At 37.2% G+C, this 25394-nt stretch overlaps 1 protein-coding gene across 1 annotated transcript in view; it reads right to left on the reverse strand.

Moving 5' to 3' along the window:
- The window catches only part of SLC15A5 (solute carrier family 15, member 5), a 136087-nt gene that overhangs the window by 14613 nt on the left and 96080 nt on the right, over positions 1-25394 (reverse strand). The window contains exon 7 of the mRNA XM_006888436.1: positions 24110-24241. Coding sequence (XP_006888498.1) covers positions 24110-24241 — 132 coding nt within the window. The remainder of the gene's footprint in view (positions 1-24109; positions 24242-25394) is intronic.

The raw sequence follows: 25394 nt of genomic DNA on the forward strand, positions 1-25394 counted from the left end.
ATGATATTTAGATAAGTTATGTATTTCTTTGAATGTTTCCCTATTAACTCTATATTGAGTATTACAAGATAGTTATTATGTGTCTATTGAGTAGTCTAGTGGCTAGAAGCTCCACTGCAATCCCAAAGGCACAGGGTTCAAATCCACCAGCTGCTCCATGGGAGAAAGAAGGGCAATCTTTTCCCAAGCGATTTACTGCCTCTGAAAGGTGGCCAGAGGGTAAGATATGAGTCGGTTCCAATTCAATGGTACACAACAGCAACAACAATATTGAGTATTTAAGGCATTATGACTTAAGTGTATATATATGTATATAGGAAGTAAATATTTGATTATACTTCAGTGAGCAGAGCTGGGGTGGAGGTAGAGATAAGGTGAAATAATGTCGCAAGTACTTTTATTAAGATTTAAACCATCATGTTAACTACTCAAACAATTCCATTTTCTTATTTTTCTTGAGTGGCTATCTTAACTGTATTTCTGTCCCTTTCATTTCACATCGACACTTTGCCTGTCACGTGATTATACCATTTGATCGCAGTGTTTCTCCAGCTGGAGTGAGAGGAGCTTGTACAGACAGTGAAGCTCCTCAGAATTAACATGACACTAATCCTTCTTGGAGGATGAATTGTGGTTCATAATAAGCAGTTGAAAGGACTGCCTTTCATTATAACAAAGTCTGATGAATGAGAAGAATACAAATTTTGTACGATCTTTGTAAGACTTAGTGCAGTTGCAGCAAATGCAAGCCCTGTAGGAGACAACACCTGATTGCTTACCAGAAGATTTGCATCTGTTGTTGGGGACATCACAGCAGGCACAAAGGAGAAGCACTGTCATTAGAAATGTTACAGAAAGGTAGTGGCAATTGACAAATATGCACAAAACATTTTGTGAGTAGGTTTCTTAAAAACTGAAATATTGCCACATTATCATTTAATAGTTCTCCCATATTCTTTATTTTTTTAGGGTGAAACTGTTGCCTAAATGCTGATCTTTATTCTATTGCAATATTGAACTGATAGCATAGAATAAAAATTAGTGTCAAAGTCGGATGAGATTTTTCTGTGAGAACTAAAAGTTGTTTTATTTATACAGAAATTACCCATCTATGTAAAGAAAAAGCATTGGATATAAAAAGATATATTTAAAAATATGGGCTTTGGAGTCAGAAAGATTTTTACAGTTAAATATTGCCTCTATTATTTAATAATTTTGTTACTGGTCAAATAACTAGAACATTTTGGGCCTCAAATTCTTCTTTTCAAAATGATGACAATGGTATCTCTCTCATTGAATTGTTATGACACATAAAATGTAATAGATGTCAAGGGCTGGACACAGAGGAGTCGCTCCATAAACGTTAGATTATCACCTTCCTCTTGCTTCGTTTAGAGAGAGCTCACACACAGTCATGTAACTTGAGCTTGATCTTGGACCCGTTTCCTGTCAGATATTTCTTCATGTTCCATCTTTTTTTTATCATTATCCCAGGACTGGTTGTAAAATGTTCCATTTAACATTGTCAGTTGACTCAGCTCTTAGGTACTATAACTTTATTTTAGTAGCTTATAAACTTTTATTGTCGTAATTCACATTTGTGTCATTTTTCATCTGACATTCCTAGGAGCTGATTTCAATCAGAAGCACCCTTGCAAAAGGAGACAAAGTGAAGACTTTACACCTAGAATGGGACTCACTAAACTTCTCTAGATTTCAGCCTGGGTAGACAAGCGACCAGTGTGAGCATATATATGCTGTATAAGGCTGCTGGTGGGTCACTAATGCCATTTGTTCATGCTCATAGTGAAATCTAGTTTAACACTTCAGTAATAATTATAGAGAGACCATTGAGATAACAAGGAACTCACAAAGTATTTGACATGTTCAGAATTACCCCATATATCTCTTGGTAAAGCTAGATTTGAGGCCATTTGAAATTCACCTATTAAAAACTTCTACGCACCAGCAAATGATGATTTCAAATTGCTTAAGAAACAGTAATTGTAAATCAACAAAAATATTCCAAGTCAATCGAGGAGACCTACTTAGATGTATAACTCTTACAAGATAGAAAATATTTCTGCTTATCTTAAATTGCCAATGTTATTTTAGAGATAAAATTATTACAGAACCTGTTTTTTTTTTAATTTTAAGATTAAAGTGAAAGAAGAAAGAAGGTTCAGAGAGGCAAAATGAAACAATCAGTAAAATGTTCATATTCCTACTCTTAAGACAAATGCTCTATAATAGGCCCCAGTTGTTATTAAAGGAACCATCTCATGTGTGACTTATTTTCAGCAGTTTGGTAATATGTCTAGACATCAGTCTTGAAAATAGTCATCTTCAAATTCTTCCTAAAACAGTTATGGTAATATTTCCACCTGAGTTCTGGAACTGACCTTTAACCTATTTGAATTTCGTGGAGAAATTTGCACTAAATTTAAGACTTTTGAAACTGGATAGAGAAACATATATGACAACCCACACTTCTATGCTACTCTGAACATTGTAAAGTAACTAATTAGAAGAGGAATGTGCTTTATCTCTCTTCCATCTTATTCCCCCATCACAGAAGTCAAGGTCAATTCTAACCAGAATACTAATAGCTGATGGCCTAGTACATAGTTACTGTTTTCTGTGGAGAAAATGAGCATCTACATCACAACTCAACTGATCAAAATTATTCTAAAATTCTTGTTGTTGTTGTTAAGTGCCGTTGGGTCACAGGCGACTTCATAGCGACCCTATGAAGGAGAGTCCTTGACGCTTGGGTGCCTTTCATCCTCTCTCCAAGTTCATAGGGTTTCCGGAGGCAAGCTATTATAGAAGTGGATGCGACTCCTCCTTCCACTCTAAAATTCTTAGGGGAGTATAAATGATAGAAAATACATTGGGTTTAAAAAAATTGATGAATAGACATAAATAGAAGTATACATTACTCAATATGAAATAAATAATATCAGAATTAAAAGAAAGACGATGCTAAGATAAAATCAATAGGCAATAATTGAAATGATTAGGCTAGAAAGATAGCTCCTAAAAGAGTCCCAAGACCACCTAAGAAACAAATGATCATTGTTTTCATGTGCTGTTGGGTTTGAACTGACTCTTAGCTAACTTTCATGCTTGTGCTCAGAGGCTGTAAATCAGATGGGAGGAGATTGTCCATATTTTCCCCTTGGAGCATCTGGGGTACTTAATTTGCCAGTTTTTGACCAGAGCTCCTTGGTGCATCTTTAACTGAGTCATTTTTTTGTATTAATCTTACCATTTTAAATGTTTATGGCTTTAAAATTTTAAAAGATAGATATCAAATAATGCTGTCAAAGTTGGCTGTTTAAAGCAAACATTAACACCTGAAATTTTGTAAACCAATATTCATTGTGACATTATCCATATTTATGTATAGTTGTAGAATTTAAGAAAATCTTTTTGTGATTATTTATATATAATGGATTAGTGCTAAGAAGCTGTGTTGCAGTTCCAAAGACAGAAGGTTCAAATCTTCCAGCTGCTCTGGGAGAAGAATGGGCGATCTTCTCCTGTGTGATTAACTTCCTCCAAGATCTGTTAGAGGATCAGCTACGGGTTGGTTCTCACTGAATGGCACACAACAAAATCAATAAGCTTGCTGTTCAGTGAATTCTAATTCATAGTAACCCTATAACTATAAATAAACGTTATTGTGCCATCAAGTCAAGTACAACCCATAATGACTCTATGAACCCTGTCCTATCCAGTGATATCCTCACACTTTCTGACACACATGTCAATCCACCTGATTGTGGGTCTTCCTCCCCTTCGCCAACTCTTTACCTTTCTGAGAATCATGTCCTTCTCCAAGGAATAAAACCTTCTTGCAACATGCCTGAAGTATATGAGGCGAAGACTCATCATTCTTTCCTCCAAAGAGTTCTCTGGCTGCTCTCTCTCCAAGACATATTTGTTTGTTCTTTTGGCAGTCCATGGGATGTTCAGTGCTCTTCTCCAACACCACAGCTCAAAGGCATCAATTCTGTCATTCACTGTTTAGTTTTCAGATGCATAGCAAGTGATCAGAAAGACCAGGGGCTGTATTAGATGCACCTCAGTCCTCAAATGACATCATTACTCCTCAATAAGATGGAGAGGTCCCTAACTGCAGACTTTCACAGTGCAATATGTCCTGATTTCCTGACTGTTGTACTAATTGTATTAATTGGGTATCCGAAGAAATGAAGTTGTTGACAGTTTCAATCTTTTCTCCATCCACCATGATGTTACCTGACAATCCAGTGGTAAAAAAATCTTTGATAGATCCAATAAATGTTGATATATTTGATTAAATACATTAGTAAAATTGAGCTAAAGAACTTTCACCTACAAAATTACATATTATGCTAAACTAATAATTTTTATTGATAAACATAACTATGGTACATTAACATGATAGAATACTATGCAGCATGCAGGAACAATGATTTTATAAATTACTACCTAATTTGGAAGTAATATTATGCTAAGTAAACTAACTCAATCCCATAAGCACAAATATTGTATAAGACCATTGTTGTACAAGGGGTATGAGGATCCAAGTAGGGTGAGGGTGGGAGCAGAGGACTGAGGATGGGTGGGGTTGGTGGGACATTATCATAGGGTTGCACAATTTGATGTGGGGGGATGTCAAGAAAATTGGAAAGATATCATGAGAAAAACAATGTATACAAACTTTGTAAGTAAACAAGTATAAAATTTGGAAAAAAGAAAAAAAAGCACATTTACAAAACAATAGGAAAAAACCGAAAGAGTAATAGACAATATTATCAAGCATTTCATGAAAAAGAAAAGCTATAAATATAACATTAAAAATGGCAATTTCATATTATAAAAAATGCTTACATTAACAATAGAATATCATTTATTCCAATAAAAATTCTAAAGATCAAAATGTTAGTATTTCAATCATTGCTAGGCTGAGATCAATTCATTGAGCAAAGTATTATCATAACACAATGTTGGCAAAGTTGATACAGCCTTGCTAAAAATTATTTTTCTTTACTTACCAATAGGCTATTACTCCCCAGTATTCTATTCAAAGCAGACCATCAATGATGCTAAAGATTATACACCAGAATTATAACAATGAAAAATTCATAGGTAGCTTATCAATTTATTTGAGCTAACTCACCTAGTAAGTGGCAGAGCAGCCTCTAATAGTCTGACCTCATGTTCGCTCCTAACCATCGTATGACACTGCCTATCTTCAAATAAATGAGTTACAGAATGAAAGCATACCAGCTAGCTATACACCCATACATGTGCATTTGAGAACTTCCATTGGAGACTCAATTATAAAGATGAAACACCCATTCTCTAGGGTGTACATTCTTGAAGTACTTCTGTGCTCTCGGAAATATATCCAGGATGCGATCTACTCCGTAAAATGGTTTTTGTCTCAACTGATCATGGAGACAGTGCAGGATTAGACTTTATTTAATTTTGTGGTGCATGAGTCCAACAGTAGCTAAAAAGTGACACATTCTAGTTTAATGACAAGTGACATTTCCCAGGATAGTGTGGCAAGTAACAAGCTGGAGAGGAGAAGAGTCCATGTGCCCAAACCCAAATCCTTCCATTTGCCAGCTGTGTGATCGTAGGTGAGTTACTAAACATCTCTGTGCTCCAGTTTCATTTATTCATAAAATGGGATAGATTTGAGTTTGACTTTGGGGACTATTGAAAAGTAAATGTAGATAAATTTCAGAATAGATTCTCTCAAGTTGTAAGCACCTAGTAAATGTAAGAGCTTTTTATTAAGACAAAAGAAAAGAAATTAAAAAAAAACACACAAGTATGAAGAAGAGTTTTGGAATCAGGTAGCCTTTGCTGCACTATTGCTATGTGATTTGAACAATCTATACAACTTCTTCCGAGTTCATTTTCCTCTTATGTATGATAAGGCTACAAATATCTACCCCTAAAGAATTGTTGTAAAGATTTAATGAAATAATATCTTTGTGAAATGCATATAGCAAGGTCTGCATATAACTGACACTTAATAAATGTTAATTTCTTTCCTTCCTCCTTTCAGTAACCTGATTTAAATGCTTCATTTGAGATTCATAGCTCTCCTACCTGAGTTAATTTTTAAAACACATTAATTTTCATGATACCTGAAGGAAATAATACCTTAACAACTGTATTCTAACTTTGACTTTTCCACCATTTTTTCATATTTATCTAATAGGAAATGAAATTATTATTACCCTAAATTTACAGACAGAGAGACAGAGGCACGGAGAGGCTGAAGTGTTTGCCTAAAGTCATATAAAGGAGACAGAATAAATATTTGTTGAGTGAATGGATGTACCGAGATTGGGCCCCAGATTTGCACACGCTCAATACTTTGCTGTAGATAACAATGTCTGTACCATGGCTTTAATTTGCATTTACAGTTCATGGGAATTATGGATAAAAATGAAGTCAGGTTGCTGTTTCTAGGAAGGGACACTATGTCTTTCAAAATTGTAGAGAAATAGCTGTGCATTGTTCACCTGAACTGCAAAAAGAACGGGCATGGGTGATATTTGGCATCACAAGCTTTCTTATAAGGGTGAGTTCATTCTCTCTAAGAGCATTGGGAGGTAAAAACCCATCAAGATAGTGTGTTCTCATGATGATTTCAATGAATTATCATGGAAATGAGTTTTAGAAGAGAGGTAATGCTTTGTGATAATAGCCCGATAATGCCATTAACTATGAACTGTAATTGTAATAGCATTAGTCAAATGAATATATCTGATATTAATTTGAGTGTCAAATATTTCTATACGGTTCTTCTTGTTAATTAAACATCAGCCTTGGTATTATTAATTCAGTATCTAGCCAGTGCTTTCACATAGTAGGAGCCCAGTAGATATTTGTGGATTAAATTAATAAATTGATCTCTAAGTGGAGAAATTTAACATGGTAAAATATTGAATTTTAAAAATTTTAGTGTAGCAGGAACAATTTTTGCCTGATATCTTCCCGTTGTATGTGCGTGGTGTGGTTATGTTGTGTTTTTTTTCCCCTTTTCTTCTTCTACTAGTTATTTACAAAATTCTAATACAAATTTGAACAAATTCTTTAAATTTCTCCCACCCCTCCCCATTAAATTGTACAACCCAATGATTAATTCCCCCTTCCCCTTGCACAGCCTCTGCTTCCAGCTTTTCCCACCCCTCCTGGATCCTTCTACTTATTCTACCATAACATTTTATGCAATATTTATCCTTGTAAGACTGATTTAGTTCACTCAGCATAAAGCTTTCCAGTCCCTCCCAAGTTAGGTAATAATTTGCAAACTTATTGCTCCTGCGTGCTGCATAGTATTCCATTGTGTGAATGTACCATAATGCCTCAATCCATTCATTTGTGGTTGGACATTTGGGTTGTTTCCATGTTCTTGCAATGGTGAATAATGCTGTTATGAACATTGGTGTACAAATATGTTTGGGTTGTTTGGGTTTTTTTAATAGTCTATTATTTCATGCACAACTCTAGTTAGTTATTGGTGTATAACATTGCTAATTTCAAAATTTGAGAAGAAAGTCTTTCCCATCTTTTGATTCTGTGGGGAGAAACACCAAAATAAAATGTACCCCAAATTACTTATATCAAGATTGAAGTTAGGGTAGTTTGTACCTATTATCCTGTGTCATGTAACTATCAGTCCATTTTTACACACTATATTTCCTCATATTTTTACACACTATATTTCCTCATGCTTACGTTAAGAACCTGAAAACCTAAATGTATTGCATGCCATTGATTCAGAGCCAACTCATAGCTGACCTTCCAGCAGGTTTTCAGAGGCAGTAAATTGCAGAGAAGGAAATTAGCCATCTTTCTCCCTCAGAGCAGCTGGTGAATTTGAATCATGTATTTTTAGAATAGCAACACAGATTCTTACCACCAGAGCTCCCTTATAAAACCTGAATATCACAGGGCAAACTCAGGCTTCATGTAGTTTGATATCAATTTTCATGATCATCAACACCAAGTGGGCCTCAACACTTTCAGCAGTCTTAATACTTTCATTTCTGCAATGACAAGTTTAAATTTCTTTGCTATTCCTATCTGCTATTTTTATTTTAATTCTCTGTTTTCACTATGGCTTGATACATATGTCATAAAACAAGAAGCTTCAGAAGGATATTCCAACATCCTCCAATACCAGAATGATGGATCTACTGGCTCCTGTCCCCACTTTCTTTGTTCTTTCTTCTGTTTTAGTGTAAGAACAATCCAGTCTCCTCTCAGAAGTCAATTTTACTGGGGCAGCACTTGATTGCGTCTCTCATTTTTCCCTGAAGGCCTTTGTTCCACCAGTTCTTTCATTCTCGGCATTTTTAACCGCCTTCTACTCCAAATATTTCCATTAACATTAAATATGCTCAAGAATTCCTTATAATAAAAAGTGTTATTATCATAAAAAAGCATAAGTATCTAGACTTGCCAGATAAAACATGGAGTGCCCTGTTAAATTGGAGATTCAGGAAAAGAATTTTAGTTAAAAGATTATAAATATTGCACAAGTTGATTTTGGGCTCAAGCACAGCAGTGATTGTGAGATTAGCACAGAACCAGGGAGTGTTTCATTCTGTTGTCCAAAAGATCACGGTGGGTCAGAACTGACTCAGTAGCACCTCACATCAATAACAATATGTTCTAAATATTGCATGGGACATATTTACACACATACAATTTATTGATTGTCTATAATTCAAGTATAACTAGGCATCCTATATTTTTGTTAAATTTGTCACCTTTACATATATTCTCATCCAGTTACCACTCATTGTTTAAATTTCAATCAATACCAAGTTGTTGACAGTTTCAATATCCTTTCCATCCATCATGATGTTGCCTACGGCTCCATTGGCAAGAATCTTTGTTTTCTTGATATTGAGATGCAATCCATACTGAAGGCTGCATTTCTTGATCTTCTGCAACAAATGCTTTATGTCTTCCTTGCTTGAAAGCAAGCAAGGTTGTGTCATGTGTAATGCAAGTTATTGGTGAGTCTCCCTCCAATCCTGATGCCACAATCCTCCTCAACATTATGATGGATGGAGAGGAGATTGAAATTGTCAACAACTTCATATTGCTTGGTTCTACAATTAAAACCCTTGGTACTTGTTGTTGTTAGGTGCTGTTGAATGGAGCATGACTCATAGTGACCCTATGAACAAAAGATATGAACCCTGTTCTATCCTGCACCATCCTCATACTTCCTGACACACAAGAGCCCCCTACAGCAGGCACCATGTCAATCTTTCTGGATGAGGGTCTTCATCTCCTATGCCAACCCTCCATCCTTCTCAACATCATGTCCCTCTCCAAGGAATAGCACCTCATAGCAACAAATCTGTGAGGTAAAGCCTCATCATTCTTGCCTCTAAAGAGCACTCCAGCTGTACCATCTCCAAGACATATCTGTTCATTCTCTTGGCTATCCATGGTATATTCAGTGTTCTTCTCCAACACCACAACTCAAAGGCATCAATGATTTTTTTTTATCCTTATTCATTATACAGGTCTTGGATGCATAACTAGTATTCAGAAAGACTATGCTCTAAATCAAATGCACTTTAGTCCTCAGACATCACTCCTCCTCCTCAATAATTTGGTAAGGTCCCTAACTGCAGATTTTCCCAGTGCAAGGCATCTCCTTATTTCCTGTCTGTTCGTGCCAAGGGTGTTAATTCTGGATCCAAGCAAGATGAAACTGTTGACAGTTTCTATTTTCTCTTTATCTGTCATGACACCGTCTATTGGTCCAGTGGTAAGAATCTTTGTTTTCTTGATATTGAGATGCAACTATTAGCAGTCAGGAAATAAAGAGACACATTGCATTGAGGAAAATCTGCAGTTAGGGACCTCTCCAAAGTATTGAGGAGTAAAGATGTCAGTTTGAGAACTAAGATACATCTGATCCAGACCATGGTCTTTCCAATCACTTGATATGCATCTGAAAGCTGGACAATGAATAAGAATGATAGAAAAATTGACATCTTTGAACAGTGGTGTTGGAGAAGAGCATTGAACATCTCATAGATGGCCAAAAGAACAAACAGATATATCTCGGAGATGGTGCAGCCGGAGTGTTCTTTGAAAGCAAGAATGATGAGGCTTTGTCTCACATGCTAGAAAGGGCTTTTTCTTTGAGAAGGACACGATGTTGGGAAGGGTGGAGGGTCAGTGAAGGAGAGGAAGACCCAGGCGAATTGGCATAGTGCCTGCTAAAATGGGTTCTTGAGAGTCAGAAGTGTGAGGATGGTGAAGGGGAGAGCAAGGAGCCTATCTTTTTTCTCAGGGTCGCTATGAGTTGTACTCAACAGCACCTAACAACTAAGTTCTTGAAGAGTTGCTTCTTGAATCTACCAGAAACTCTGAGGGAGAAATGCAGGGCATCTCCCCCTATGTGATTTACGGCCTCAGAAACCTGCTGGGAAGTCAGGTATGAGTTGGTTCTGACAGGATGGCATTGTTTATTGTTATTTCCTCACTTTATATTTTCCACCTACTCTAGTCTGCTTTCCCCTCCTCACTCATGACTATAATAACTCCTGAGAAAGTTACCAGTGACCACAGTTGCTAAATCTGTGGATACTTCCAGTTTTCATCCTGCACAATACTGCAGCAGCCTTTGACAGTTTATCATTTCCTTTCTCATCTTTAAGAGTATACATGCACATACCAGAAAATGGCTAGAACAGCACATCAACAGAACTGTCTGAAGTGAAGGCTGGGTTTAGAAGAGGCCATGGTCTTAGGGATATTATAGCTAAAGTCAGTTGGATTTTGGCTGAAAGCAGAGAGTACCAGAGGAATGCCTGTGTTTTATTGACTATGCAAAGGCATTTGACTGTGTAGATCACAACCAACTACTGCTAACACTGAGAAGAATGGGAATCTCAGAACACTTGATTGTGCTTATGCAAAACCTATACTTGGACCAGGAGGCAGTTATCAGAACAGAACAAGGAAATACTGCATGGTTCAAAATTGGGAAGGGTGTGTACCAATGCTATGTCTTATCTCCATATCTTTTCAATCTATATGTGGAACAGATTATCTGGGAGGCTCAATGGTGTCAGTCTGGAGACTAAGGTGTGCCTTATACAGGCCACTGTCTTTTCAATTACTTGCTATGCATTAGAAAGCTGGACAATGACTAGGGATGATAGGAGAATTGATGTCTTTGAGCTATGGCGCTGGAGGAGATTATTGAATATACCATGGACTGCTAGGAGAACAAGTTTGTCTTGGAGAGGGTGAATCCAGGCTGTTCCTTGGAGGGAAGGACTGTGAAGCTTTTTCTGACATACTTTGGACATGTTGCAAGGCGGGATCAGTCCTTGGAGAGGGGCATCATGCTTGGAGGGGGAAGGACAGCACAGGAAAGGAAGACCCTCGATAAGGTGGATTGATTCAGTGGCTGAGGTAATAGGGATAGATGTGTGGGAGACAATAAGATGGGCGCAGAATAGAGCAGGGATTAGGGCTGTTATACAAAGGGTCCCTGAATCACAGGCGACTCAATGGCACGTAACAACATCATGCATATATGCAACATGTATATATATTTCTTGGTTGTTATTTGCAACTAAGTTGGGACCAACTCATATCTGACCCTCTAATGAGTTTTCTATGACCTTTGTTTTGATAAAGGTCGATGTTTGTAGAGGGACTTCAGGTCTTTTGTTCATGGGGTTGCTCTGAGTTGTTCTCGACTCAAAGGCAATCAACAAGAAGTGTTTTCAGATAGATGCTGAAAACGGCACAAGGGGAGATTTTCTATCTTTCTCCTGTAGAGTTGCTGGTGAATTTTAAACCACATGCCATTTGTAGAATATATATTGTTGCACCTGTGTGGTACAAATCATTAACATGCTCTGCTACTAACAGAAAAGATGGAGGTCCAAGACCACTTAGAGGCATGTTGAGGGAACTCAGGTGGGTTGGTATAAGTTGCCCTGTCAACCCAAAGGCCCATGGTTTCAAACCACTAGCTACTCTGTGGAAGAAAGGTGGACAGTGTACTTCCGTGTTATTTACAGCCTCTGAAAACCTACTGGAGGGTCAGCATGGGTCAGTTTTACCTAGATGGTATGCAAGAACAACAAGAAGAGGCATTTGGAAGACGAACATGCAATGTATTCCTGAAAAATCAGTCCTTGAAAACCCTGTGTGGTCTAATTTTACTTTGATACAGGAGGTCATCGTGAATCAGAATTGGTTTGACAGCAGTTATTTATTTCTCACCCACTCAACTTCTAATATCAGGATTTTCAAGTCTATATCTGGGTCTCCATTTTCTTCTCAGTTTTAATATTCAAACGATAATTTTGTTTACATCAATAGGCTCAAATGCTATTTTTATATTTATATATTGACCCATATTTTTTAAGCTCTAGATATTTCTATTTTAATGTTTCACTGTTAAGTCAACATTAATCAATATGTTATAAAGGGAGTGGTTGACAAGTTTCTTGATTTATTCTCATCATCTCTATTGAGTAAATGGGATCTTTGTTTATCTAGTTCCCCATTTTGGAAGGTTGAATGCTTCCTTGATGCCACCTCCTCCTTTCACACCCTGATTTTGTGTCAGTCATCACCAAGCATTTTTCATTCTACTTCTAGCACATATCTTTATTTGCCTGTTTTTTTCTCTAGTTTCTCACTGATATAGATTTTCTAATAGATTAACACAGTTACTATACTAATGGCCTTGAGAATGGCAGACATTGTGAACAAAGCACAGGATAGGACAAATTTCAGCCTGTTGTTCAAAGGTCTGCTGTAAGTCGTAGTTGAGTCAGTAGCAAACAGCTAGACTTCTTGGATTACTTTAATTGTACCCTACCTGCTTCTTCAAAGTTATTCTCATTCCTTTCAAATTATCCTGTATCTAGAGTGATTATGCAAATACAAATAGATCATGTTACTCATTTGATGAAATCCTTTATGATTTGTTATCCATATATGGCTTAAAATAAAATCCTGTAAATAAAAGGTACTACATGGGTTGGCTTCTGTTGAAATCCCTACCCTTACTTTATGTCATTCTTCCCTTAATTGGACATATTTAACGTACTGGCTTTCTCTGTATTCCTCTGATGCACTTAACAGTTTCCTACCCTACAGTCTCAGCATATATGCTCTGCTAGAAATACTTCAATCCTGGAGCCCTCGTGGCATAGTACATAACTGAAAGTGCTGCCAACCGAGTCCATTCCACCAACTGCTCAGTGGAAGAAAGATGGTCAGCCTCCTGTTATAAAGATTTATAGGCTCAGAAACCCAATAAAGAGTTGCTGTGAGTATGAATCAGCTCAATGACAGTGTTTCTTTGTTTTTTAAGCTAATCATGCCAAAGACTCTTCATTCATCTATTAATGACCTGAGAACACAAGGCCAACAAGAATCTTGAAACATTGCTTTATTTTATCTCATCCTAGGTTAGACCTGGAACTGGAATTGAACAGGATAATATGTCCTGAATTTAATTAGTCTATCCTTTCTTCCTTTCTTCTTCTCTTTAAAGAAATGCTAAAACTATGATAATGTGAATAATTGCTTTCTAGAATCTAAAAAGGTAATTTTGGTCTTGCCCACGCTGATGATATGAATCTTTCGGTCTCTGAACAGCTCTAAGGATTTTTGGGGGAGCCAAAAGTTGAGCAACTTCTGGAATACATGAGGAGGTTTGTGAAAACAAAAAGCAGTGTTTACCTATAAAAACTGTTCATGACCAGTCACATTAACCATAAGGATTTTGACATTAAAGTTGCTGTTATGCCTGTAGAGTAGAGAGCTGCCTATAGCTAGCTTGTGAACTAACAGATCTCGTTCCCCTCTGGATCCTATGAAACACAAGGTGAATGAAAGCATGTGTCAAACACAATGAACATAAATGAAATACAATATTTACAAATTTTGCATGTAAATCAATAAAAATAAAACCTCAAAACACTTATGAAGGTGGACCCAAGACATAAAGATGAATTTGAAGAAACACATCTTTTAGAAAGTAGGCAAAGATCCATGAAATACAGTTGATTACTTTTCTGTCTGCATAAATATTTTCTTCTTTCATATTTACAGCAATTGCAAATTCCTATTTCAAAAGAGACTTTGTAATTCATGCTGACATGGCTGTCAGTGGCCTCAGTAATCATAGATACTTAAATGAGAATTTAAAAGATCTCATTTTTACCTTAAAGTGATCCTTTTTTTTTTTAAGTGATCTTGATGGGAATAAAACAACTAACTTCTCTCCTGAATGCTGGTGAGGAGGGGCTAGCAGAGACAAGAAGACATGCACTTTGACCTATTGATTCGCCCCAATTACCCTTTCTTTCTCAGACATTTTGCTTTGGATCTTTTAATCATCCACATACCCGTAACTAAGATGTCATTTTCCACTGAATTCTGTTTTGTTATTTTTTTTGAAAGATAAGTTTGAACTCGTAAGGGTGAGAAAATTGATCTTGTTGCTAATGGGATAGAGTCGAAATAAGCAGTTTGACTGACTTTTTCACTCCCTTATATTAGCATTGCTACTTTTAGATAAACTATTCCTGAAATGATTAGTGTAGGAGGATGGGTTTAGTCTTGTATCTTCTCCTTTAAAGCACTCAGAGTGAGAGATCCCAGAAGGATCAGTTTTCTCACTTGTACTGAAAATGTCACTCTAACAGTTATCTGTCTGCACAGTCAAGTTTTGAGAAATCTTTTGAATTTACCGCATTCACACCATTCTCCATCATGGTGCTAAAAATGACTAATGCAGCCTGGAGACTGGGAGACTGTGATAGCTGATCATCTTTTCCAATCCTACACTAACACTTTCATACACATGCATATAACACACATACTTAGCTGACATTAAGTATCCTTAAAAGTTTAAAATATCCTATATGCCAAATAGAATGCTAAGGGATTGGCGGTGCTTAAACATTTACTAAGAGTATTGGCTTGGTTCTGTGGGGGGAAAAAAAAAGGAAAAGTAGTCTTATTTGCCTGAAGAGACTGATCTTGTTTTTAACCAAATGTGCTATTTTAATACTTTACTTAATTTTATGTTTAAAAATAACCTATGGCATAAAAATGCTCAAATCACTAATATACTCATTCTATCATCTCTGTTAAAAGGGAAGTATAGTAGCCTCTTTCTTAAAAGAAAAACAATCATCTTTAGAGAGATAGTAACCTAACCAAATCTTAGACATGGTCAGAGTCCTCCTCTTGTAGTGATTAGGCAGTATAAGGTCACTTCAATCAAATTATCCAAGTGAATCTTATTTCCTTTTATTTTTTTATTTTATGAATACCATTATGATGATTCAAAGGGTTATCACAGACACAGATACACCCTCCTCCCAGAAAAGCCTAAAACAAATTCTCCTATGATATCTGTTAGTGCATGATAGAGGAATATGGGGGCTAAATGATAGTAATTAAGTGAATTGGTAGGTGATTACATCCAAAGGGGTATGATTAATTGATTGTCATTAACTTCCTAATTTCCCACAAGGCTCTATTTTTGGTCCTGTCCAATTTAACAATTTCATCAATTACCTGGGAAAAGTCTACCAAATTTGCTAGTAAAGAAGCAAAGATTAGTAATTCTCTGGATGACAGAATCAAGCTTTAAAAATATCTGATATTTCGAGTGATGGATTGACATTTATAAGGGATAAAGCTTTGCAGAGAATTATAAAAAATATTGTGATAAGATGAGTGGAATGGAGGAAATGCTAAAAATAAAACAAAACCAAAAATTCCTCTAGGCTTTATTTGACCATAATTACAATGCAATCATTAGTAAAACCAATATATTCTCTCTTGAAATTTAGAGTATGTGTTCAGGTTGATAAAACTAATATATCTATCCTGGTTGCATCGGTTTTGAATATTATGTTTAATTCTATAAACCATATTTTTTAAAAAAGATACTGACAATTCTTAGTTTAATGAATGGGATGATCTGAATAGTTAAAAATCAAGGAATTTTATGAGCTAGAATAAAAAGAAATGGTTTGTCTATAAAATGGAAGAAGATGCTATTGTTAGTATTGTTTTTGCTATGTACCATTGAGTCAGAACTGATTAACACCTGACCTGCCTGTGGGTTTTCAGTTAATATCAGGGTGTAGACTACCTATCTTTCTCTTACAGAGTGGCTGGGGGATCCAAACCATCTACCTTTGAGTTGGCATCCCAGTCCCTTACCACTAAACCACTAGGGCTTCTCTGAAGGATTCTGATAATTATCTCTTTGGGCATTTAGTATACGTGCTAGGGAGCTCTGGTGACATACTGATAAGGAGTTACACTGATAATTCAAAGGTATGCAGTTCAAATTCATCAGCTCCTACATGAGAGAAAGATAGACAATCTCCTCTCATGCAATTTACTACCTTTGAAAACTCACTGGAGGGTCAGTTATACATTCATTCTGACTTGTTGGAATGTAATAACAAACATACCAAACTAATTTGCATATTGCTTGGGTTTAATATTTAGAACATGATGAGATACTTCTTGTCAATACAGATTTAGAAGAGGTCATGAAATGAGGACTTTTAATACTAATATCAAATGGATTTGGCTGAAATCAGAGAAAATAATATTTTTAGTTCTGTTTTATGACCATGAAAAGGCTTTTAATTGTGTAGATCATAATAAATTATGGCTAAAGTAGAAACGAATAGAAATTTCAGAACATTTAAAAGTACCTCTCGTGAGGTACTTGTACCTAGACCAACAAGCAGTCATTTAAGCAGAACTAGAAGATATCAAATGGTTTAAAACCAGAAAAGGTGTGAGTTAAGGTTGTATCCTTTCACCATATCTATTCCATCCTTATGCTGAGCCAACAATCTGAGAAGTACTATAAGGAAGAATATGGAATCAGATTGGAGGAAGACTCATCAACAACCTGTATGATTTGTTTTCATAAAATGAAGAGTACTAGAAGCACTTACTAAAGAATATCAAAGACAATAACCTTCAATATGGATTATACCTCAAAACCAGAAAATAAAATCTTCACAACTGGACCAACAGGCAAAATGGTGATAACTAAAGAAACACTGAAGTTGTCGATAATTTCATTTTATTTCGATCAACAATCAATATCTATAGAAGCCACAGTCCAGAAATCACATAACACATTTCAACAGGCAGAACGGTTGCCAAAAAAGACCTGTTTAAAGTACTAATGAACAAGGAAGGATGCCACTTTTAGACTACTGTGTGACTGGCTTAAGCCAGAGGATTTTAAGTTATTTTTTATATATCTGAACTTAGAGCATAAATAAGAAATACTGAAGAATCAATGTCTTTAAATTGCAAGGCTGGTGATGAACCTACTATGGACTTCCAAAAGAACAGTCATCTGTCTTTGAGGAAGTGCAAGCAGAGTGCTTTCCAGGTGCGAGGATGGTGAGACTTTGTCTTGCATACTTTAGATATGTCTTTGTAAAAATAGAGCATCATTGAAAAGTAGAAGGTATTGGAAGATAGGCCCTGATTTTTAAAAAAGGTATGGGTCCTATCTCCATACATTTTCAACATGTATGCAGAACAGATTATTGGAGAGGCTGGGCTCTATGAGGAGAAATGTGGCGTCAGGATTGGTGGAAGATCTATTGACAATCTGCGTTTTATGCAGATGACACAGCCCTGCTTGCTGAATCTGAGGACCTGAAATGCTTGCTGTAGAGGGTCAAGGATTGCCGCCTCCAATATGGATTGAGGCTCAATGTCAAGAAGACAAAGATTCTCACCACTGGGCCAATTGGCAGCATCAGGATGGATGGTGAAGAGATTGAGATTGTTAACAACTTGAGTCTGCTTGGCTCCATGGTCGACACTCTTGGCACCAGTAGCCAGGAAATTTAAAAAAAAAAAAGTATTGTGATGGGAAAGTCTGCTGTTAGGGACCCCTCCAAGGTACTGAAGAGCAATGGTGTCACTCTGGGGACTAAGATGCGTCTGATACAGGCTATAGTCTTTGCAATCACTTATTATGCATCAGAGAATTGGACGATGACTAAGGAGGATAGAAGGAGAATTGATGCCTTTGAGCTGTGGTGCTGGAGAAGAGTACTGAATGTACCATGGACTGCTAAGAAAACAAACAGATTCTTCCTGGACAGGGTTAAACCAGGCTGCTCCTTGGAGGCAAGTATTCTGAGGCTTCGTTTGACATACTTTGGACATGTGGTAAGGAGGGAAAGGTCCTTGGAGAGGGACATCATGCTTGGGAGGGTGGAGGGACGGCGATGAAGGGGAAGACCCTCTATGAGGTGGACTGATTCTATGACTGGGGTAATCGGGATGAGTGTGTGAGAGGCAGTGAGATTGGCACAAGATAGAGCAGGGTTTAGGGCTATTGTACATAGGGTTGCTATGAGTTGCAAGCGACTCAACAGCATATAACAACAACAACAAAAGAATTGGGAAACTACAATGATTTACTTGTTCTGATTCAATACAAGAGTTCTCACCTTTTAATAGAAAAGTTTGTTGTTGTACCATCTAGTCAGATTGAGAAGATTGCACATTCTCCCATGGAGTAGCTGGTGTATTTGAACCTCGTGCCTTTGAGGATGCAGAGCAGATTCTTAACACAAGGCCACCAAAGCTCCCTTGGAGAAGTTAGTTCTTTAATGTCTATTAAATTTTACACTCCTTTTTATTCTTTCTAGGTGGTTTATTTTTATAGCCTTTGTGTTTTGTATGCATAGTAATATGGAAAATCAAGGGGGTGAGGTTTTTTGTATTTTAAAAGAAAAAAAAAGTAGGCGGTCAAAGAATGAGAGCGAGCCCCTCAGTGAGATTAATTGACACACGGTCTAAAGTTATGAGCTTAAGCATAGAGAAGGTTGTGAGGATGGGATCACCATGAGTTGGAACTAACCTGACAGCACTTGACAAAAACTACCCCAGATGCCATGTGGCTGAAATGCCCAATAACATTTCCTCACGACCACTGAAGTCTACCATAATTATATAAACTTTTACCTATATTTGTACTGTATCTAGAATGTTATAAAAATAATACCTTACATGAAGACTTCAACATTCAGTGAAGCTCAACATCAAGAAGACAAAGATTCTCATCACTTGGCCAATTGATGGACCATGATGGATGGAGAAGTGATTGAGGTTGTTAACAATTACAGTTTGCTCAGCTCCACAATCAACACTCTTAACACAAGCAGTCAGGAAATCAAGAGACAAATGTATTGAGAAAATCTGCTGCCAGGGACCTCTTCAGATTACTGAAGAACAACGATGTCGGTCTAGAAACTAAGGTGTGCCTAATCCAGGTCATCTTCTTCACAATTACTTGCTATGTGTCAGAGAGCTGAACAGTGACTAAGGACGACAGAAGAAGAATCGATGCCTTCAAATTGTGGTACTGGAGAAGAGTCTTGAACATACCATGGACTGACAGGAAAACAGATAGGTCTGTCTCGGAGAGGGTGAAACCAAGTTTCTTCTTGGAGGCTAGGATTTTGATGCCCCATTTCACTTACTTTCGGCACGTGGACAGGAGAGACTGTTCTTTGGAGAAAGGCATCATGCTCACAAGGGTGGAGGGACAGTGCAGAAGAGGAAGACCCTGCATGAGATGGACTTATACAGTAACCGGGGCAATGGGGGTTGGTGTGTTGGAAATAGTAAGACTGGCTCAGGACAGGCAGGGTTCAGAGCTGCTGTACATAGGGTCGTTATGGGTCACAGGAGACTCGGTGGCACATAACAACAACAATGTGCTACAGTACAGGGTAAACAAAAAGAAGAAGATCCTCAGTGAGGAGGATAGACACAGTGGTTACTACAATGGGCCTCAGCAAGATAGAGATCATGAGAATGGCACAGGATAGGGCAAAGTCGTTCATAGGGTTGCTATGAGTCATAGTTGAATTAATGGCATCTAACAACAATGCTACATATACAACAAATGGCACTAAAACCCTTTCCACTGGGAACTTCCAATGCGAGGTTCAAATTCTTTGAGATACTTGCACATCCAAAAACTTCTCCAACAGGGTAAAAAGGGAAGCCACAGACTGGGAAAAAGTATTTGGTAATGACATGTCAGATAAGGGCCTTATATCTAAATTCTTTGAGATACTAGTTGCAAAGACTGGAGTACTTCATTATCTCTTTTATGTCTTAATTGTCATATATTTAGATTTATAATAAAATGTATTTGCAAGTGTAATTCCTTAAGCAAGTATAATTACCCTTATGTAAAAAAAACCAAACTGGTGCTATTTGACTTCACAGTTCATTTAGAACATGTCAAATTTGATGTTATTACAGAAATTTATTTTTCTTTTTGGAAATTTTCAAGAATGCCTTTATAAAAAGTGTGAAGAAAGAAATGTGTATCTAATATTTCTAATGTAGGGTAAGACTTTCCTAAGCTCTCTTACATAATCTTAATATAGTTGCTTTCTCCACTGTTTATATTATGGAGGTTTGGTGATGCAGAAAATTAAAGGTTGAGCTGCTGATAGGCAGGTTGATATTTCAAAGCTACCAGCTGCTCAATGGGAGAGAGATGTAGTAGTCTGCTTCCATAAAAATTTGCAGCCTAGGAAAGCCTATAAACAATCAGTTCTATAATGTTCTGTTAGGTCACTATGAGCTAAAATGGACTTGATGGTAGTGCTCTTGCGTTTTGTCTTGTTTATATTAGCAGAGAAGTCAGCAACTGTCTGTGGTTCATATAGTTAGCTAGAGTAGCTTTGAGGTATTTAAAAAGTAGAATCATGATTTTCCCTGATATTTTCAAATAAGTGAGCAAAAGAGGAGGGCCAATTTGATCTTGTCATCAACGAATCTAGAACTGATAATTTTGCTTCATAGAACCATACCGGTAAATGAATTTATTATTCTTAAATAATTTACTATCTTGTGCCCTGGAAGCTTTATTTGGCTTTCAGCTCTTAATCTTGCTTTTCTTAAAATGATTGGTGCCTGATATAGTGTAGGTATACAGGATCTTTTTTTCATGGTGACTTACAGTTAATGAAATTTCTTGTTGTACAACATGCTCTTTTTTCCATAGTTCAAAACATTTATTACATAATTTTTTATTATAAGTAAACATAAACTAGAAGTTTTGTTACACTAAGTGAAGGACGGTTCATATTTTTTAAAGTGGAGAAGAATAAGTTTGGGATATTTTCCTTCAAACCAACAAAATAAAATGAAAACATAATTAAGTTAGAGTTGCAAATATGTTTTTTAAGAGGCATAAATGCAAGTTATATACATGGATTTCACCTGATGGTATGCATAGGAATCAGATTGATTACATCTGTGGAAAGAACTGCTGGAGAAGCTCAATATCAGCTGTGAAAACTAGACCGGGAGCTGATTGTGGAACAGACCACCAACTACTCATATGCAAGTTCAAGCTGAAGCTGAGGAAAATTAAACCAAATCCACGGGAACCAAACTATGACTTTGAGTCTATCCCACCTGAATTTCAGAACCAGCCCAGGAACAGGTTTGAGGCCTTGAACACTAATGAGCAAAGACCAGATGAGTTGTGGGAGAATATCAAGAGTATCATGCAGGAAGAGTGCAAATGGTCACTGCAAAGACGGAAGAGGAAGAGAAGACCAAAATGGATGTCAGAAGAGACTCTGAAAATTGCACTGGAGTACAGAGAAGCCAAAGAAGAAGGAAGAATTCAAGATACTAAAGAGTTGAATAGAAGATTTCAAAAGGCAGCGCAGGATGACAAAGTAAAGTATTACAATGACATGTGCAAGGAGTTAGAGTCAGAAAATCAAAAGGGCCGAACTCACTCAGCATTTCTTAAGCTCAAAGAACTGAAGAACAAATTCATACTTTCGGCAGAATATTAAATGATCCAGGAAGTACTAAAAGAATATGGAAATAATATACTGAGTCACTGTATAGAAAGGAATTGGCAGACACAAAAGAATTTCAAGAAACAACATATATGCAAGAGTCTATGTGATGAAGGAAGAAGGAAATAGCAAAAAATAAGGCCCCAGGAATAGACGGTATACCAATTGACATATTTCAGGTAACAGATGCTGCCCTGGACGTGCTCAGCAAGTTGTACCAAGAAATCTGGAGAACAATCACTTGGCCAACTGACTGGAAGAGATCTGTATTTGTTCCCATCACAAAGAAGGGTGGCCCAACAGAGTGTGGAAACTATAGAATAATATCACATGCAAGCAAGGTTTTGCTGAAGATTATCCAAAAATGCCTGGAACAGCACATCAGCAGAGAACTGCCAGAAGTCTAGGCTGGGTTTAGAAGGGGTCGTGGAACTAGGGATATTTTAGCTAATGTTAGATGGATCTTAGCTGAAAGCAGGGAATACCAGAAGAATGTATATCTGTGTTTCATTGACTATGCAAAGGTGTTTGTGTGGACCATACAAACTGTGGCTGACTCTGAGAAGAATAGGAATCCCAGAATACTTGACCAAGAGGCAGTCGCTAGAACAGAGCAAGGAAACACTGTATGGTTCAAAATTGGGAAGGGCGTATGCCAGGGATGTGTCCTGTCTCCATATATTTTCAACCTGTATGCAGAGCAGATTATCTGGGAGGCAGGGGTCTATGAGGAGAAATGTGGCGTCAAGATTGGTGGAATATCGGTCAACAATCTGCGTTACGCAGATGACACAACCCTGCTTGCTGAAACTGAAGAGGACCTGAAGCGCTTGCTGCCAGAGGGTAAAGGACTGCAGCTTTCAATATGGATTGAAGCTCAATGTCAAGAAGACAAAGATTCTCACCACTGGGCCAATTGGCAGCATCAGGATGGATGGTGAAGAGATTGAGAATGTTCACAACTTTAGTTTGCTTGGCTCTCTAGTCAACACTCTTGGCACCAGTAGCCAGGAAATTAAAAGACATATTGCCATGGGAATTTCTGCTGTTAGGGACTTCTCCAAAGTACTGAAGAGTAATGGTGTCCCTCTAGAAACCAAGCTGCATCTGATACAGGCCATGGTCTTTGCAATCACTTGTTATGCATCAGAAAGTTGGACAATGACCAAGGAGGACAGAAGAATTGATGTCTTTGAGCTGTGGTGCTGGAGAAGAATATTGAGAGTACCATGAACTGCTAGAAAAACAAACAGATTCATCCTGGAAAGGGTTAAACCATGTAGCTCCTTGGAGGCTAGGATTCTGAGGTTCCATCTAACATACTTTGGACATGTTATAAGGAGGGACCAGTCCTTGGAGAGGGACATCATGCTTGGGAGGGTAGAGGGACAGCTCAGGAGGGAAAGGCCCTCTATGAGGTGGATTGATCCAGTGACTGAGGTAATCAGAATGGGAATGTCAGAGACAGTATGATTGGCACAAGACAGAGCAGTTTAGGGCTGTTGTACATAGAGTCACTATGAGTCACAAGCAACTCGAGGGCACATAACAACAACAACAGCAACCTATTAGAACAAATAAAAGAGGAAAAATCACATGGATTTTAAAATACAACAGACAACTGTCTTAATCATCATAACTTGTCATTTTCACCCATCTGCTTTTTTTTCACTAGTCCAAAGGTTACATTCAAATCTGAAATTATCTTGTTTCTAAGATAATTTAGTCAACTCATACTTTCTCTTTCACTTCATAGACATAATTTCTGGCAAACTTTGCAATATCATCTAGATACCCTGTCACCCTATATTTACTGAGGACTTATCTATGTCAGTTATGAAGCATCATCAAAATGGCCTCAACGAAAGACCTAATAAGAATATAATGACCAGTTTGTTTTAAAATACATTAAAGAAAGACAGCAGTGTCTCATGAGAAGTGACATTCTGTAATTACCTCATTCCTATCAAAAGAGAAACCATTCCCAGAAATTAATGAATACAGCAAGAGTCTATTTCCTATCTTAATTCTATCTTAATTGCAAAAGTGGATCAATTAAAAAAAAAAACACAACAACACTGGCAAAGCCCCTCTCTTAAAGTTTTGTCCTCCAATTCCTTAGCATCAAATCAACATATATAAACAAGCCATGAACTTATTTTTACCTTCTGAGAGGAGATATGCCAATTCCACCAGCATTGCCCCCATGAAACAACCAAATGCATTGAACAGTGACAAAAAAAGCATAGACGTTCTTCTGATGCTTCTTGGAACAAATCTGTATGATAGAACAGCCACTGAGAAACAAGATCAGAATTTAGAATTATTTTTCTTAAAATGCCTTCATGGATACTGTCTAAATGAAAGTCAATCATACCTTAAAGTTTACTTAACGAATCGAAATAGGGTTATAGTAAGATACATTTCAGTTATCATCATATCTTATAGGTGCCTTAAGGGTTAAAGATCCATATTAAAGACAAGTGTACCTTGAAGTTCACTGGAGGACAAAATTAGAGTTGAATTTTTCTTAAGGCTACAGTAGTAACATAAAGGGAACTCTTGTGGTCTAATGGGCTAGGAGTTGCACTGCTGACTCAAAGAGTTTGAATCTACTAGTTGCTCCGCAGGAGAAAGATGGGCAAACACCTCCTATGCAATTTACTGCCCCTGAAAACCTGCTGTAGAGTCGGCTATGAGTGGATTCCAACTTGATGATATATAACAACAGCAACAAGAAGGGGAAAAAAACCCACCTTAGCAAAATATATACAGCTTTTAAAAGAATTTGATTATTTAATTGGGTGTTTTAATATATTCATTCAAATTCCACCCCAGGTTGGTAATCTGAATATTTCTGATGAATTTTGAGTTGAAGTGGATAATATCATGATGATTTATTAATGAAATCTATGATTCTATGTAAATGATTAGATTTCTCATGGAGATCTCGAATTTAGATGGAAAAAACTGGTATAGTAGTAAAAAATTTGGACTCTGGAGTTAATATTTTGCTGAAATCCCAGGTCAACTCAATGTCTTTCTCTATAATAAAGAAACCTCACTATACAGAGTTACCATGAGGTCTGACTATTGTGATGCACTTAAAGTGTTTAGCACAATTCCTGAGTTCTCGGGACTGAATAAAATGCTAATTTTACCATATCAAATAGCATGTGCTTTTGCACAATGTTCTGCAATAAACTAACCTGTTTAAGGAGAGAGCACCTAGAGAGACAATAACTCAAGCATTGAGTCTCAAAGATGGTTGTTTTCTTCCACATCTTCTTGAAGTAGAAGTGGTAACAATGATGGTAAAAGTTTGGAAGAGGAGAGCTCTGGTGGCCTAGTGGCAAGGAACTGCAACTACAATCCCAGAGGCGCACGGTTCGAACCCACCAGATGCTCTGCCGGGGAAGGAGGGGCAGTCTCCTCCTGTACCAGTCAGAT

This window comes from Elephantulus edwardii, unplaced genomic scaffold, assembly GCF_000299155.1.
Source record: "Elephantulus edwardii isolate Elephantulus edwardi_28Jun2011 unplaced genomic scaffold, EleEdw1.0 scaffold00067, whole genome shotgun sequence".
Lineage (NCBI taxonomy): Eukaryota > Metazoa > Chordata > Mammalia > Macroscelidea > Macroscelididae > Elephantulus > Elephantulus edwardii.